The sequence below is a fragment of the Apteryx mantelli genome, chromosome 14, assembly GCF_036417845.1.
Source record: "Apteryx mantelli isolate bAptMan1 chromosome 14, bAptMan1.hap1, whole genome shotgun sequence".
In the NCBI taxonomy this organism is placed as follows: domain Eukaryota; kingdom Metazoa; phylum Chordata; class Aves; order Apterygiformes; family Apterygidae; genus Apteryx; species Apteryx mantelli.
Genome location: NC_089991.1, coordinates 21,292,848 through 21,311,032, shown reverse-complemented (window position 1 = coordinate 21,311,032; position 18,185 = coordinate 21,292,848). Strand labels below are relative to the sequence as shown.

Below are 18,185 nucleotides of genomic sequence, written 5' to 3'. Positions count from 1 at the left end.
ATTAAAGAGTCCATCTGGGAGGATCTTACTCTGTTGCTTTTGCCATTTGGTCCCAAGAGTAACATAGACATGCAGCTTTCTCATTTTCTCTGCTTTAAATTATGTGTATGGTTCTCTGCTGCTGTGGCTTGTGTGTGTGCACTGTCACCTCCAAGCACGTGGGAAAGGAAGATGGGCAGGACACTGTTGAGACACTCAGGACCATGTCTGTGGGGTGGTGCTGCAGTACAGATGAGAGCCACAAATATGACCCGGACATCTGACTCAACGGCCCCACCATCAGCAAATTAGCTTTGGAGAAACCTGTGTTGTGAACTGCAGTATCTGTGGAGAAGTCAGTGCAGTGCTGGTAACAAAGATGGCAAAGCAAAGAAAGCAGTGTGTATAAAGTACTGCTGACCCTGCGCTGTGGCAGTCTTTCGAACCCTTTTCAGCCTGACTTTTGTGGTCAATTAGCAAGCAATGGTGCTATGCATTGTTGGCAGCAGAGGTGATGGCTCACCCTCATTCCCATAGCATGACTCTCCCCTCACCTATATAGCCACCAGCCACTTTGCCAGCGTGCCCCAAGTTTGTTCTGATGCTTCGTGTCATAGTTGGAAGGCAAAAAACGTGGTATGGAAAGCAGAGCCCTGTATGTGTATGATCCAGAAGGACTTACCTGTGGTCTCCATTCTCCCACAACTCCTCTGCTACTCACCCCATATGCAAGTCCCATCCACGCACTGCTGTGTAAGCCTACAGTTCTACTCCAGACGCTTATGCCACTGTTGTCTTTCCATTCTCTGTGAGCACAGATCCCAGCGGTTAACAACACCTGTTACTGCCCCCTGTATTACTAATATCTGTAAATTAGTTTTTCCACATGTGCTGTTATCCCAAAACAGTCTTACTGCTCACATACATTCAGATCAAAGTGGAAAACAGAAACATGGGTGAAGCTTGTGACTGAATATTTAAAGACAGTGTTTTCATGCTTCCCTTTCCCCAGATTACCTTGACAGACTCTATCCATCTGCTCTCTGCTGTTGGGCAAGGGATATGATCTGTAATTCAGGGCCTTCAAAAGAGAGCATGGAGAAAGAAATTGTGGGCCTTTAGTGCAGCCATAGGACAGATTCCAAAGCAAAAGTGCTGAATTTGGGGTATTTGACAAAAAGCAGAGTTCACAGCAGTAGAATCACAAAGCCAAAATGCTCACTGTAAGAAAATATGCAGATCTCCCCTTTCTAAGTTGCTATTTCAGGCTTTCTGCGGATACATCATTATGTCAGTTATATTGGACTTTGTCCCAGAGATGTTAGTGTTAGAAAAAAAAACATTTTTATTTTAAATAAGAACTGACATCCTTTGGGCCAATTCTGCAGCATGTTGCAAAGTCCATGACTGGTAATACAATATCCATGGTGCACAGTCCATGATCACACGGATATATCTGATTGTGTTGTACTTGTGGATAATCTAACAAACCCCCTTTCTTAATCTACCTGCTCTGACTCTTCTGTTTTATGACTTGAGTGTGACTGAAAGATGGGGATGGAAGAATAGGAAAGACAGGGAGGCAAGAACAGGCAGTTGGAGGAGAGCTAAACAAGGTGAAATCAGTCATGGAGAAATTTGATGGGGCTTGGCAAAGGGAGAAACATGCCTGTCATGATCAGTCTAGATGTGGATCTTGCTATGATTCTGTTGAACCTGTTATGACACACACTTGTGCACCTAAATACAGAAAGCTCTGTTTGACTCTCCTCTCCTTCTCACAGCTGCCAAGCTGCCTACAGAACAGGAGCACTGTCATCCAGTCCAAGGCTCTTCCCACGTGCTGACAGCTGCCGCAGAAGCCCTGAGCCTGTTTCATTGTGGACTTGGACCTTCTGGGATAAAATCATTTCAAAGAGGGTGCTCATTTCTGAAAGGAAAGTGCTGGCCAGTTTTGTCCCAGCGGCACTCGAGTCAGACTCAGCAACTTTGCCAAATGTCTCAAAGGTCCTTGGTTTCTCCTGCCTTGCAGCTTCCTGGTCCTGAGGTGAATGCAGAGAATCAGGGGAGAAGACATTGTCTTTGTAACTACTCGTGAGCGGCAAGGAGAGCCGAGCCACCCATTCTGGGTCTGCAGCCGTCAGCCTCTTGAGGGCCAGCTCTGGAGGGAGTGAAAACAAGAACTGTTGGTGAGATATGTAGCAGGGGAGACCACGGAGGAAAAAATGAGAAATGAGGAGACTTACTGAGATCAACTGTGAGAGGAGTAATTGTAAGCAAGTCTAACAATAAGCTACCAGTGGCGTCATTCACACCAGCAGCTTAAAAAAACAGAATTGATTTAAAACTCCTGTGATTTTTTTTTTTTTTTTTAATAACTGTTAGGATCACTTTGCTTTCTCATTTATTGCAGTTTCAAGTGGCACTTCAATAAATTGTTAGCAAAGCCAGAGAAAGTGAGGGTTTAGGACTGGCTAAAGGGGAGGCAACAATGGAAAGCTTTCAAAGGGGGGAAGTAGCAGGCAGAATAAAGGTCACTAGTGGACTTCCTCAGGGCTCACTTTAGAAGTGGGAATTTGCTGATAAACAGGTAGATTGAGACCAAAAAGAAATGGATTATTGTGAAGACAGTAATAACAGAAGTGGAATGAAATTCTGGATTATAAAATGCACAGCTGGATGGCTGAGGACTAGTAACAAAAAAATAAGCTATAAAGTAGTTGTTCATCAATTGGAAACAGATGAGGAGCAGTGGGAGCCTGGTGTGGGTGTTGATTGCAGGCTCATTAATGCACCACTAATGTGATTCTGCCCTGAAATGGGCAAATGAAATCATAAAATGTGTTGGTCAAGGTATTCCCTGGTGGCATAAAAAAACAACAACACATCCATGGTGTTGTTATTAGGTCTGGCAAGACCTGATTAGGAGTATTACATACAAATTTGATCATCCATCCCTAGGAAAGAGGATCTGAAATGACAGAACTGCAAAGAAAACTGTTCAGATGAAAACAGGAATGAGTCCAAGCTTACAAGATGGAGACCCCAAGAGATAGGGTTGTTTAGCCTAAGAAAGCAAATGCTTGTAGGGGATCTGATTGCAACCTGTTGTTATTTTGATGAGGTAAGCCCCGACGAAGGAAATATTTATGCTCAAAATAGTATTGGCACAAGAAGAAGTGATTATAAACTCTCCATGAATAAATACATACTGGAAATGAAAGGAAGGACCCCATAGCAGCATGAGCCTAGAATAGCTTCCTCAACAGGCAGCAGGAAAGGAAACAGGAATTCTTGTTTTTAAGGTAGAGCTTAGCAGTTGATGAAGAGACTCTGGTGTGGTGCACAGAAGCTCCCTTCTAGCCCTGCATTTCTTCATTTCCAAAGCGTACACTAGAAGCACAAAAGCTGGAAGGTTTGAGGTGACAGCCACGTCAGTGAAATGCTTCTGGAGTCAGAGAGCAGCAAAACAAGTAACTCATGTCTGATAATAAAACATCAAATACCATGACAGTCCCAATCAGATAGGACAAGTTTGTGCCATTATTATAATTACATGGCTCTCACTGACTTACTTTAATAAAGTGATCTCTGAAAGGATGGTCCCTATTCTCATACACTTAATCATGCTGCTTCCAGAAGATAGACTAATCAATAACCTGCCACAGCCTGGGACACGTGGTCTTCAATCAGCAGCTGGCCAATTCCCAAGACAAGTCTACTTCCTCAGCCTACTAAGTGATCGGTCCTTTTCCTCTGAAACAGAATTATGTCCCAAATTGTGGAAAGTTTGGTATTTAAACCTGTTGAAAGCATGGTGAGGAGAGACTGGGAATTTATTACGTAGGTTTTGTTTCAGTTAAAGCCCCAAATTTCTTTCATGTTGCTTAATTTTCAGGGTTTGTTTGGGGGTTGGGGTTTTTTTGCAATTGAGGTATTTTCTGCCTTTCGTTTTCAGCAGCTGTCCCTTAAGAGATGGCCCAAGTGTGATGAAGTCCCATGTATTTGCTTTAAAACATCCACATTTCTGTCCTCCTTAGCTTGTGAAAAGGCACAACGCCCAGTGTTTGCTAAATGCTAACACAGTACTCCAGAGAAACTGCCCAGGAGCGTATCAGGAATGGCAAGAGTATTACTGTACACCTTCTCTGAATATTTTGATACTTCAGCTCTGAAACGGGGTAGTATAGTAGTCTGGGTTTGGTAGAGCTAGGACTTGGTGTGCTGATCTTCCTGGCCTCTGTGACCGTGAAATCTTATAATTAGGTATGTTTAATTTGACCCATAGCTCTTTACTGCCTCATTTTAATGGGCATTTGGGGTTTTTTTTATAATCAATAAAGCTGTATCTTCTCTGTTGCTGTGACTGCTCTGTGTTTCCCTGGTATGGGATAGGTGCTAATACATAGTCCTCAGTGCTCAGATTTCAGTCTGCTGCTCGATGCTTATAGTATAAGCAAACAAGTCGCAGGCTAGGGCAGATTATTCACTCAGTTTTCCCCCCACTGTGAATAACACAAAGGCCCAGACAGCCTCAGCCAGCTGTTATGATACTTTTGAGCCCAAGCAATGCTTCCTTCCTCCCTAACTCAGGATGCAAGTCCACTTCTCTGTTTGTGTTTGGGAGAGGAGGAAGGAGTCCAGGAGCTCTGTGGTGTGTTGCCTTTGTGGGAAGGTTTGGGCTCATGGATAAAATTATTTTTCATCACAGAAAGCTAACTTGGTCTTATTTGTCATGTCCAGCACTGCTGCAGGGGCAGGAAACCAAACTAACATAGTCTCAACACACGCTTTTGGTGCTTACTGCAAAATCTGAATAATTTAGTATAAGGTTTTTCCCATTGCATCCAAACAGCAGGGAAGACATGGATATGTCTGTCTGTAGCATGGATCTGCTAGCTGGGGTCGTATCAGATGCTGCCTGACTGGGTAGGACTGGATCTGGACAGCTTTCTTTGTTGAGTAGGTCCACCAGGGCCTTACTGGGACTGGCAAATGTCAGCACCTCAGTACAGCCGTAGACTGGAGTTGGGCAGCCTGCTCTTTGCTGAAGATCTTTAAATCTGAGGAGGCTGGCAGCTCCGACTGTGCCCACAAAATGGGAGGCTGTCACCTAATGCCTCTCCTGGTGCTCTCTGCTGACACTGTGGTGCAGCTCCTCTGCACCATCATTAAGCATTAGAAGAAACGTGCAAACCAGGGAGCGTTCTGATGCTTGGCAAGGGTGTCCTGGCGCGTGAGAGCCCCTGTGAAGTCAGTGGTCTAGGCCCTCAGGCGAGCACGTGGAGCTGGGGAAGCTCGTGGCTGCACGGGGCAGGAGGAAAACACGGATACTCTCCCCTGCTGGCATGCTGGCAGCCAGAGATGGACAGAGAAGGTGCTGCCTGAACACCAGATGGATCCTAATTTGTCTTCAGAAGTAGAAAGCAGCCTGACCCTAGGACCACATGCCATAGCCTGGTATAGACAGCTAAGCTGGATTGAAGGCCTGTCCAGGTAGCTTTTCCACTCGGTCTTTCTCAGTTCATCTTCCCCACAGTAACTTTGCTCTCATTTCACCCAGCCTTTCTTTCACTTGCTCCTTATTAGAAGGGCAGGAAGGCAAAGAGACTAAACCAGCATGGTTCTCCCCCCCACTAAACGAGAGCACAGAAAACCCTCAAGTCTGGAGTTAAAGTGGAATTTACTGCACTCGCTCCCCCATTTACTTCACTGGGTGCTAAAAGCCTACTTCCAGGTGGTACGGAGAATATTCGAAATGCAGACTTGCACGCTGAGCATAAAAGCATGATAAGGCAGGCCAAAAACACTTCTGAAGAACAGCTCACCAAAGGCTGCTAATACCCTTTTTTCAAAGCAGTGGATGTGGACAGTATGTTGTTCAGTAGGAGCAAGAGCTGACTGGGGTGTAAAAGGATCATTCAAAGAAGGTACGGCCACAGCAGAAAACCTAAATGAATTCTTCGTGCTTCTGCTTGCTATGAAGGAGTGCAGAGGCTCCGCAATGAAATTTTTGCTACAGGACATGAGTCAGACTAACTCCTTCAAATTGAAATGCCAGTAGAAGAGATTTTAGAACAAATCAATAAAATGAACATGTAGAAAATGTCAGGCCCAGATGGTATTCACCCAAGAGTGCTAAAGGAACTCAAATATGAAATTGCTTCATTTATTAACTGTTGTTCGTTAACTCCTGCTTAAAATGAATATTGTATCAGAGGGACAGAAGGTAGAAATTGTGACGAGTTTTTAAGTGCATAAAGGTGGATCTAGTCTGGGCAAATTCACAGAAATCATTATATCTGAGACTCAGTAGATAGATGAATACCTGCTATGTAGACAAGAACTGACAGGACATTTGCAGGCTGAGCAATTCTGTTTTGCAGATTTTTGGAGTCTTTGAAGGAGGCAGACAAAGAGTCCTGGTGCACTTGGGCTTCCAGAAGAGCACCAAGACAGACTCTCAAAGGACCCAGGCTGCCCCAGAATTAACAGCAAGTCTCTGGCAGGGACTAATACGTGTTAAAAGCTAGGAAAGCAGGGTAGGAATAAATAATCTATCTACCCCAAAAAGAGAGATCATTAGTGGAATCTCACCAGAATATGAGAGACCTGTGCTATTCAACATAGTAGTAAACAATGTAGAAAAGTGGATGGCATTAGTGTTGATTCTACTAAAATACTCAAAGAGGTAAAAGCCAAACTGACTGCAGGGAGTTGCTGAAGGACCTGATGATACTGAGTGACTTCAGGAAAAAAATGACTAGTGGCTTTCTATGTCAATAGCTGTGGAACGATTGACATGGAGAACACCACGTATTGATGACTCTCCCACCACGCAGAGGAGGGGTTTTGGAGCTGCCATGAACCGTTCTAATGACAGAGCTCAGTTTGGAGCTTGGGCAGGAAAGGAATGAAAAACAAACCGGAAAACTTCCTTATACCACCGGTGTAAGTGTATCTTAAAAACTGTGCATAGTTCCAGTCACCACATCTCAATAAAAATATATTAAAACTAGAAAAAAATGTAGAAAATAACAAGGATGATAACAGGAGACTAGACTGGACCACTTTGGCATGGTGGAAAAGCGCTGGCTGATGGGGATCAAGGGGTCTATAAGGCTGTGAGGGGCTTGCCAAGGGCTAGCAGCGCAACTCTTCACCTGTCTCATACTGCAAGGACTAGGAGGCATGAAAGGAACGGGCTCACATCACCACGGGAAGTGGTGCTTTCGTGTGGTACATAAACTGGGATTCGCTGCTACAGTGACAAGGAGGCCAGTTTTACGAATAAGCTCAATAACAGAGGAGTCAAATCCATGGAGTTTCTACCAAGGGTAATTAAGCACATGAAAAATCCAATGTAAAGCTCAGCAAGCCCCTTCACTGTAGCTTACTTGGGACCAGTATCCTAGGCTGGCCCGTTCTCACATGCCATGCCAAGCGTGTGCCACTGTCAGACCCACCCAACGAGGCTAGACGTCCTTGGGCCTGCCCCAGGCCTGCCAATTTCATCTTCTACATGGGGCTAGTGTGGTATGCAAGGAGATCCCGCTGCCAGAGCCCACCGCCAGTCCCAGCCTGCCCACCAGAAGGGCCCCAGTGCGTATCAAACGCAGCAAGACAGCCTCACCTGCCTGCGGGTCCAGAAGGGTCTCAAGTTCTTCTCCCACCAGCTGCTGCATGGAAAGATCAAACCCGTTCTCTGAATCGCGGTCTTCTGCCTCGCTCTCTCCATGGCCACTGTCCTTCGTACTCAGGCAGTCGGTGTCCAGCCCCGCAGCCCTGCAGGGAGGCCAAGGGCAAAACACCGAAATCGCACCTGAACCACCAGCACCAGTCTGCCTCGTCCCTACCTGGTCTATTATTATGACGGTGGCTGTCTTTATCCTCCACAGAATGACACAAACCTTGGGTGCTTTTAGAGGCTAACTAGTCAAATTCTGTTACATTCACTCAGGGGATTTTCCCCAGTTTTGGATACAGAGCTTGCTAATGGGATGTGATTTTTCTGTCATATCAAAAGTAGGTTCAAGATCCTGGAGCGCCTCACCATTCCCCTGCACGCTGCTCCCTCGATTCCCAAGGGGCAGGCTCAGCTCCAGCCCTCCAACACAGCAACCTGCGGGCTCCTTGTGCCCCATCCGTCTGCAAACGGCCTCCCAGATGAGTCAGCTAAGAGGAGCCCTCAGGAGCTGGGGAAGCTTGCAGAGGTTTTCCGAATCACCACTTTTGCCATCATTTTAGTTCCCACCAAGTCATTAATTCTTTTAATATTCATGTAAACCAAAGCACTGGGCACTGCAGTGACATGAGCCCTCTGAAAAATGGGCTCTGGCTGGGTGCTGGGCTAGATGCGGGGCTTCCCCACATTTCTTGCTAGAGACAGTTTTTCCTTTTGCAGTGAAACACTGCCTGAACCAACAGGGAGCTGTTGGCTCTTCCTGGAGAATCCAGAGGAGCTACTTGTGCACAGAGCATCTCAGCCTAGTCTTGCGCCAGCATCTCCAGCGCTGGATCTCACCCACTTTCTAACACACATGCCTTCAAGCAGAGACTATTTGCAAACCTGAAGGCACCAGTCTCCAGACAAGGAGAAACTAATGCCAGGCCCCTGGGCAGCGAGACTCTCGCAGCTCCTGTGCTGGTGGCGGTGTCTACGCTGTGCTGGGCCAGGTTCCCGCCTGCTCGTCAGGAGACGGAGCAGAGCCGGGCTTCTCGCAGTCCTTCGGCAGCACAGCAGGGCCCCGCAGCTCGCCTCCCTGCAGCTTACACCCTCTTGTCCCCGGAGGGGGGACGGCAAGGCCTTAGTGGCAAGTGCAGTGGGGCACAGAGCAGGTGGAAGGAGAGGTAGTTTGGGCAGGGGGAGATGATGATGAGAATGGTGGAGAAAACTGTGTCTACCTGCTGGTTTTTCCTTAACCGAGTCCTTTCCCCTCTTTCCTATCTTGGCAGATGAGGAGGACACAGTAAGGCAGTGATAAGGCCCTGCTTGCTGTTCCCTCCTGCTTGATTTCCCCTCCTGGGCCCATAGCCCGTGGTGTCCTGGCCTCTCCGGAGCCCTAGGGTCAGGCTGACACCTTGCATGCTTGCAGCCATGCATGAAGCCAGCTGCCCTGGAGGAGGGCTGGCTCCCACCTTGGGCTCCTACTCCTGAGCAGTGCAGACCCTCTCCAACACGCCTGCTGGTGGCCTCGTCAGCCCCGCAGCTTCCCTGAGCACTGCCATTCACCCCTTCATCATCAGCAAGCTGGTGGCAGCGGGGGCACAGAGGAAGACGCCTCCCTCCGTCACCAGGAGCATTCACCCAGACATGTAAACACCACAATTTAACGGGACCACTTTAAAATTCCTCTCTCTCTGGGGATGTCTTCAACACACAGCTGGGATATCTCAAGTCCTTCTCATCTCTGCCCTCCTCTCTGCCCTCCTGGCAGAGGGACAGATGCACTTAATTCATGTCAACAGGCAATGACATCTCTAAGAAAGTACCCAGAGCAAGTCAGAGCAGTGCGAAAGCTTGTCCTTGTGCATGCTGCCTCCAACGCTGTGGCTCAGCGTGCTCATCAATGCGCTGTTTCCCTGCATTTGAACACACTGTTTCTTTCCCCAGCAAAGGCAAGCAGATGGTTCCTGGCAGCAGGGGAAGCTCAGACGGATACGAAGAAGCTGGGAGACGAAGGTGCCGCAGGGAGGAGATGAAGCGCAGCCCGAGCAGTGAGCTGCATAGCTGTGTCAGCATGGACATGGGACCAGAGGAGCCGTCATCTTCCGCAGGGAGGACCTGCCAGCAGTGGCTTCTGTGCCAGGTACATGACTATGTACTTCCCTGACCAGCCACTTTCCAAGGCTCAGGCCAGGGAAAGTGGGGACAAGCTGGTGTCTCTTGCTCTGGAGGCCTTTGGGGCCAGCAAGGTTGAAGAAGAAGCAGGCAGAGACACTAAGGGACAGTGTGTGAGAGAGGGAATGGGCTGAGAGCAAACCTTACCTGCTGCCGTTCTTGGCCGTGTATTTGTTTCCCCTGTGATTCGTTTTGGGCTGGAACTGGCCCTGGTGCAGCAGGGACAGCAGCTGAGAGATTTGCTGTAAGACAGGAAAAGCCTATTGAGCCCATGCAATCACCATTCAAGATGCTTCCTGCCAGGATGTCCCCTCTAAACTGCACTGCCTTTTTATAGCGTTTCCTCCTTTTGCAGATGGTTAGGCATCCCCACTTGGAGGTTTTGAGGTGGAAAAACAAGAGATCAAGCAGCCCACCTGGCCCCAGCACTTCCCCTTCATCCATGGTGCTGTTTCAGCATGTCATGCCCTCCCAGCACGCACCCTTTCCCCTTGGTTGGGAGAAGCTAACCCAAGACCATCCCTGTCTCTGTGTGACGGCCACTCTCCATCCCTGCTCCCAGGATGTCCTGGCAGGTGTCCGGAGACCATTCCCATGGCAGGGAGGCCATTCATCCAACCCAAACTGTATCTGCCCAGGGCCTGGGAAAGAGACCACATCGCACACCACCAGGTTAATTTTTGCCTTCAAGGTGCATTCCCACAACCCCAGGGTGCACAAAAATCAAACAATCACAGAATGGTTGAGGTTGGAAGGGACCTCTGGAGATCATCTAGTCCAACCCTCCTGCTCAAGTAGGGTCACCTAAAGCACCTTGCCCAGGAACCTGTCCAGATAGCTTTTGAATATCTCCAAGGATGGAGACTCCACAACCTCTCTGGGCAACCTGTTCTAGTGCTCTGTTAGAACCTGATGAGGCAGGATTTGGGGGTTTTCCCACCTCCAGCAACCCGCGGGGCAGCTCCTACCTGGACTGGGGGCGACTCCATGGCAAATTCTCCCGTGGGGCTCTGCTCTGCAAGCGCCACCAGCGAGAGCCGAACCAGGCTCCTGAGGATGTGCTGGTGGGGCTGGGCCTCGCCAGGCACCCCGTCTGCCTCGGCACCGCTCCGTCCCTTCAAAGCAATGCCTGCAGGCTGGTTCGGTGGCAGCAAGGGGTCTCCCACCGGCCTCAGCTGTGGCTTCACCAAGCTCTTGCAATGAGGCAGCGCATCTGGAGGGCTTGCGGGCTCTTTGGCTGAATTTTTCAGTCTGTGAGGCTGGCAGGGCCGGCGCTGCATTAGAGTGAGGTTAAAAGCATCCTGCTGCTCACCCGAGTCTCTTTGGTTCCTCTGGTTTCTCAGGGTCCGATAGAGAGTGGGGGTCAGGTGGAAAGGAGCCTGCAAGGAGCCCCTGCGCTCGGGGTCCATGGCACCCTCACTTAGCAGAGCCTCCTCGCAGGGACGCAGGAGCTCGGCCTCTCTGGGCCCATCCGACCTGCTCCTGAGCACCGGGACTAGGTGTATGTCCGTCTTCTGAATCTGCCTGTGCGGCTTCTTGAGCTGCTGCTGCCTGTAGGCATCCTCTGCCTCCCTGCAGTTGTAGGCCATGCTGTCCTTCTTCTCTTTTTTGCACAAAGACACAATTAAAACCAGAATAAGAAGGAACATGCCCAAGAGAGCAGCCAGGCAGATAACAGTGACCACTGACGGGCTCAGCCTCTGAGACTCCTGGGCTGAAGTTTTGGAGAAAGCACCATGATTTCTGAAAACTAACCGCACACAGGCCTGGGTGTGCAGGGGCACGTCTCCTCCATCACTCACCTGTATTGCCAGCTCCCTCTCACTCCCGGCCAGACTACTGGCATTGCTGGAGTTGAGGAACACCTGTCCTGAGAGCGGATCGAGGACAAAAAGTCTGGCATCGTTCCCACCCACAATGGCATACTGGAGAGCCCCATTCAGGCCAGAGTCCAGGTCCCTGGCTGCGATGGTGAAGAGCAAGGGAGCGTCCGAGCAGGACATGCATGTCACGTTGACAGGTGCTGCCCCAGGGGTGCTCCAGTTCCCAGGGACTGTGCAGAAGCACCCCGTCTCCAGGCTGATGAGAACGGAAATCGTTGCTGCACCTCCCACCAGCTCCGGCTCGGTGATGACGGGGGCATTGTCATTCTCGTCAAGCACAGCCAACCTCACAGAGGCGTTTGACATGAGTCTGGGGTGACCGCCGTCTTCTGCTGTCACCAAGAACTCGAGGCTGCTCATATGCTCGTGATCAAAAGCTCGGAGGGCGAAAATATCCCCAGTGCTGGGGTCAATAGAGACCAGACCTGAAACAAAGGAATCCTGGATGCTGTAGGTGATTTTTCCATTGAAATCTAAGTCAGGATCGTTGGCACTGACGGTAATCAAGTAAGAAGGTGATCGACCATTCTCAGCAATGGCAGTATCATAGGTACCCTTTTCAAATTTGGGGGCGTTGTCGTTAACATCACTGATACAAATAGTGAGGTACTTGAGCACAGCTAAGGAGAGATTGCCCTGGTCTTGCACCAGCAAGGTCAGGTTGTATTCAGCACAGAGCTCCCTGTCCAGGGTGGCGTTGGTCATCAGCACGTAACTGTGGCTGGTGGTCCTTTTCAGCCTGAAGTGTTCATATCCGTGACTAAGAGAGCAATGCACTTGTCCATTGTTTCCTGAATCAGGGTCACTGGCAGTCACCAGAGCCACAAAGCTGTCTTTGGGAAGGGCCTCGGAGAGCACGGGCACTCGGGCAGCCCAGGTGATGTGAACATCGGGGGCATTGTCGTTGACATCCAGCACTTTGATGAGGATCTTGCAGTGCGCTGGGATGGGATTGGCACCCAGATCTCTGGCCTGTACATCCAGTTCATAGGTGTGGATTTCCTCATAGTCCAGGGGGTGCTTCAGGACAACGCTGCCGGTCTGGGCATCGATGCTGAAGGTGCTCAGCACCTCCAGGGGAGCATGCTTGCTGAGGCAGTACTCTATTTCTCCATTGGGACCCTGGTCAGGGTCTGTGGCTGTGACTGTTATGAGGAGAGTCCCAGGCGGAGCATCTTCCCAAATCTCTACTGTCAAAGAGCTCTCTGCAAAGACAGGGCTGTTATCATTGGAGTCGAGAACTATGACTTTAATTAGAGTGGTACCTGATTTTGGCGGTTCTCCATGATCAACAGCTGTCAATATTAGATCGAAAGAAGAGTGCAGCTCTCGGTCTACTTCTTTAACAACAACAAGCTCCGCATGTTTTGTTCCATCAGAGCCCGAGACAACCTCCAGAGCAAAGTGTTCGCTAGGAGACAGCGAGTAGGAGCAGAGCGCATTGTGGCCAGTGTCCAGATCCAAGGCTCGATCCAGCGGGATCCGCGTCTGTAAAGACGCACTCTCTGAAATCTCCAGCTCCAGTTCAGGTGTTGGAAATTGAGGGCCATTATCATTGATATCTAATACTTGTATCTCCACATGGATTAGAGCCAAATTTTGGGCAGTCAGCACATCGAAAGAGACCAAGCATGGATCGTTATGCCTGCAGAGCTGTTCCCTGTCCACCCGTCCTGCAGTGCTGAGCAAGCCATCCCCACTTCCCACCCGGAGCGGGAACCTCCTTGGGAACTGCATCAGTTGGAAGGTTTCCACTGTTTTACTTCCCCCACCCCAATCAAAATGCTCTGATAATTTTCCTATTACCGTTCCATTCGGTACTTCTTCAAACACTTTGTATTGCACTGTGAACATGGCCACCTCCTGGGCATCCACAGAGAGAAAAAGGTACCACCACAAGGCTGGGATCTGAAGAGTCAAGTGGCACAGCAAAAGCATGCTTCTGAGAAAGCCAACCGCACTGCCGCTCTGTCCCAGTACAGCGGATGTGTCCATGTATCTCTGCATACCCAAACAAAGTTTACAGTATTTGCAAATCCTTTGCATCCTCTCCCATTTCCAAATCCCATAGGCACATGTTACCAATTGGAAAGGAACAGAAATCCCAAGTCCAGCTGTGTTGAGTAGCAGTTCTCCCCTTCCCTACCATCGCCGGAGGACAGGCAGAAGATGCCGGTGATTGCTGCGCTGAAATGCCTCGGCACCGGAGGAAAAGAGGACTGCCACCAGAGCAGCTTCAGTCAGGGAGCGCTGCGTCCGGCTGGCCGCTGGCCAGGGCTGGGAGGTGGACGAGCTGGTGTTTCCTATGGAAACCCCACCTACAGGAAAAGGGAGGACCGGGGCCTTGCTACAATGCTGTCCCGGGGGTGGGGGCTTGTGGAGCGTCATGCTTCCCAGCTCCAAGAAAGGTATGGAAATGCCCTTGATTTTGAACCTAAAGGAACCATCACAACAGTCTGATGTGACCTGCAAAATGCATTTTTACAGAACCTGCAACTCTTGCAGAAAGTCCCTAATTCATTTCTGAACTCAAATGCATATCTCAGAAAGATGTCTGTAAAGACTAGAAATGATGATGAACTACTGTTCCTGTATTTATCCTAAAGGCTTGTTCACTGCACTGTTAAACTCCTTATTCTTTATTTTAATTTAGTCTAAACGTAGCCTGTAAATCCTGGTTCTTGTTCTGCCTGTTACTGCTGGTTTTGAGGGCAACGCTCACACATTGTCTTTTTCAGTACACAGCTTTTGATTATGTCACACTTTCATCTGGACAAACCAAAATGACTCTTAGTGCCTTAATGGGTCACTGGGAAAGCTGCCACTTAAAACAAGGGCAGGTGGACTCGGGGCACAAGGAAAGCAATTCAGCGATGGCAGATGCAAGCTCCCAGCACCCTGCGTCCATTTATCCTGCCCAGCCGCGCTGGCTCTGCACATGCTGTCTTGCCTTCAGCTCTGCCTTGATTTCCCCGGTGCTGCTTCTCACCCAGCACAGATTTTGCGCTAGCTTTGCCCAGATCCCTGCTCTGCTTCATTTCGGCCTCTTACCCCAAGCTCCTGCCTGCATGTGGCCTACGTACAATCACCCACAGGGCTGCTACCTTTTGCTACCCGTTTTCTGGCCAGTTGTGTATGGGCATGCATTGCACCACGTGCAATTCAAAACTGTTTCATGTATTGCTCCTAGGCTAACCCCACCTATGCAGGCAGGCAGGGCAGCAGGCAGCGGCTGGTTGCAGGGTCAAATGCTCCGAACGGGGCTGTATTTTGGGTCTTGAGGCCACAGACGGCGTTCAGACTGGGGACGTTGTCGTGGAAGTCTCCTCGGCCGTTTCTGAGAGCGGAGCATCCGCACGAAGCGGATCATCTTTTACAGCACGTCTTAACACCACAATAAACACAGCAAAAGGACTCTGGGGGAAGAGCAGCCCAGCGCTGACCAGCCGCATGGCCTTGGCAGGGTCAGTGCCACCGCTTGGCACAGCGGCTCCCATCCCGCCTGCCCGCTCGGCTGCTGGCGGCAGCACCGGCACGGCATGGCCGCAGCGGTGGGCCAGCAGGAGCCGCGGTGCTATTCCTGGATTCGGCACCCGCTCCGGGGGACCTTTGCCAAGCCGTTTCCCTTCTTTGTGCTATCGCTTCCTCCTTGGCTAAACAAAGCGAATCCGTGGGCTCTCCTGGCGGGGTGCGCTCTCGTGTGCGGGCTGGCTAAGGACCTGTGGCTGCGAACACGGGTGTCTCGGCACAGACTCTGCTTTCAGGTGGGTGGGAGTGAAGGCTGCTTTCTTCTGGGGGGGTCCCATCCTTCCACCTCCTTCGTTACACCTCCTTCGTTACACCTCCCCTTTTCCAGGGACGGTGAGGAAGGGGAATGGAGATCTGCATGGAAATCTCATGAAAAGAAGAAACAAATGCAATCCCTGAAAAAGGTTGGAAGTTTTCCCCTGCAAAAGCCCTAAAAGGCACATCCTTTTCCTCCCCATCACCTCCTGTTTAGGCTGCCAGGGCCCCAAAAGGTTCCTTTTCCTCCCTGAAGGCGAAGAGGTGAAGGCGATGGAGCGCCAGCTGGCTCAGCCTCCGCAGGAAAATGCGGATGTGGCAGCCCCGTGCCGGCAGGAGAACAGGGCCGGTCCCTGGGGCGAGCACCGCGGCCTCCGCAGAGGGCTGTGCCCAGTCCCCGAATGCCTGCACAGCTACGGCCGCTGGTGACAGACCTGGACTGCCCAAGGGAAAAGGAGCTGGGGAAGCTAATGCATTAATAATTACAGCACTCCAGGAATAAATCCCTCTCGGCTAGACCGGTGGCCCTGCACCTTCAGGAAGTTAGCAGATTGTGGCTGCAGGATACAGAGCAAGTATTCCTGAGCTGCAAGCCATATAGGCCCTATCTTGACATAAAATAAGGAAATAGAAAGATAGAAAAGAAAATGTGGGAGATGAGCTGAGATTTGCAAGAAGCACCGATAGCAAAATAAGCTTGGATGCTAATAACAAAGTAGGTTTCCTGCAGCTTTCACTTCCTTTTCATGCACATGCAGGTTCCCAACTTGTGGGTGCTCCGAGACCTTCATAGAAAGCATTGCCTGCCACAGCACAAGATTTCTCCCCTAGGAGGCTCTGCAGCCTTTCATCTACACCGTAGAAAGAGCATCAGTTATATTCAGTTACTGCACTGTTCTTTTTGTGCCCATCACGTTATGCTGCTCATGCTTAAAAGTAGAGGTAAATGCGGTTTGCTGGTGGGAAAATCTGTCTTCTCCGAAGCCCGTCTGCCGAGCTCCGCAGGCTGCACGTACCTGCACACGGGCACGGCCACGGGTGAGGGCCACCCCAGCGCCGCAGGGTCCAGCCCCTCACGTTATCTCAGTCTCTGCTGCACAGCCACAGGCTTTCAGACAGCGTTTGGGTTTTTTTGCCGAGCCGTGAACCACTCAGCTACGTTGTACACCACTGGCGGGTGGCATAGGGCAGCGAGGGATTATCACGAGCCAGAAATACTGGCCCCTTTCCCAGCCCGACCACGTTAACTCCTCTCCTGGGAAGAGGAAGCCGTTTCTGGGCAGTTGCCAGCTTTGCAGATCTATGACGCAGAGAAATGATACAGCAAGTCCAGCTTCACTAGAAAAACGAGGAAGAGCTTGAAAGCTGCTTCTTCCTCGTTCCTTGGTGATACGTATTTGTTGCCGTGCACAGCACCAGTTCAGATTGCAGACAGGATTTGTACTGCTCTGGGGCAGAAAGAAGGTAAAGAAATGCTGGTATCAGTCTCACAACTAATTTTTGTTACAATTACTCATAAGGGAATAGAAGATACGGGAAGGGAAAAGAAATATTTTAAAATTTAATAATGAAAAATCATGTCAAGGGAGAAGAGTTCAAAATGAACATGACCAGTGAGTCTGGGCCAATATTTGGCCTCAGTAGCATATTCAGAGCTTACCTTGTCCCACGGACTGGGCAGGAAAGCGGGACTTGTTCTCGTCCACGCTCTGCGGGGTGGGGACGGTGCCCGAGGGCTGAGGTGGGGGCCGGATGCAGAGCCCAGCAGTGACCCAGGGCAGGGGCAGCACTGTCACCCCGTGCTGAGCGCGGATGCCAGTGATGGCTCCCGTCTTCTCCGGGGCGTTGGTGCAACCCCAGGAGAGGAGGCAGGCAGTGATGCACCAACGCACCCAGAGGCAGGATGCACCCTGCGGTCTGCACCCAGCCCTGCGTCCCCGAGCACCCTGGGGGAGCACTGTGCTGCATTTTGCTTTTTTCTTGCCTGTCCTGGAGCTGTACACAGGCAGGTTTAGATGGGGCAATGAAAAGCATGACAGCCCCCTGCTAGCTAGTTTCCTTGCATCACCAGTCTTGCTTCTTCTCTGGTCTGTCCCAATTTTCAGGACCTATCAATACACTGAAATTGCATCGGGTTCAGTTTATGTTCAGTTTGCATTGAAATTGAGAAGCATGGTGCCAGACTGATGAAGAAGCTGATGGAAGCACAGCTGTTTCCTGGCTGCTGTAATAGGGGCAATATCTGACCTGCCTTCGGAAGAGCTGCAGAGGCAGCCCAGCCAGTTTGTGCTTTGCTAGAAGTAGCACTCCCTTCTCAGCGAAAAATCTGTTTCCGAAATCCATCTCCATCCATGAATTCTGTCATTCGCACTGGGAGATCTAGTAGAGCTCTATGCGGGAGTGCAAGAAGGCCTAGGACCTGCCCTCAGCTCTTGGCTGGCCATGGGGACCAGGGAGGCTCCTGCGGGAGAGCACGCAGGGATGCCTGCTTCAGGAGGAAGGAGAGGATCCACTGACTTGCCCCAAACCATGCGTGCGCAAGCACAAAATCTGCTCGAGGTGGCTTGGCCCTTCTCTCGGGGGCCCTCTTGTGGGAGACCACTGCCTTTCTCTGTGGTCATTTTCTCCATTAAATAAAACATAGTAATAATAAATAAATGATACTGGTTGAAAGGGACCTCCACATGCTACCTGGTCCA

At 50.3% G+C, this 18,185-nt stretch overlaps 1 protein-coding gene across 1 annotated transcript; it reads right to left on the bottom strand.

The window, feature by feature from the left end:
• Positions 1–1,304: 1,304 nt before the first annotated feature.
• Positions 1,305–13,641, bottom strand: PCDH12 (protocadherin 12). The gene is made up of 4 exons (XM_067305089.1): positions 10,789–13,641; positions 9,968–10,062; positions 7,613–7,764; positions 1,305–2,140 (listed from the first exon to the last, which is right to left on the bottom strand). The coding sequence occupies exons 1-4, from the start codon at positions 13,639–13,641 to the stop codon at positions 1,776–1,778; spliced, it is 3,465 nt and encodes a 1,154-aa protein (XP_067161190.1). The 3' UTR covers positions 1,305–1,775.
• Positions 13,642–18,185: the final 4,544 nt, after the last annotated feature.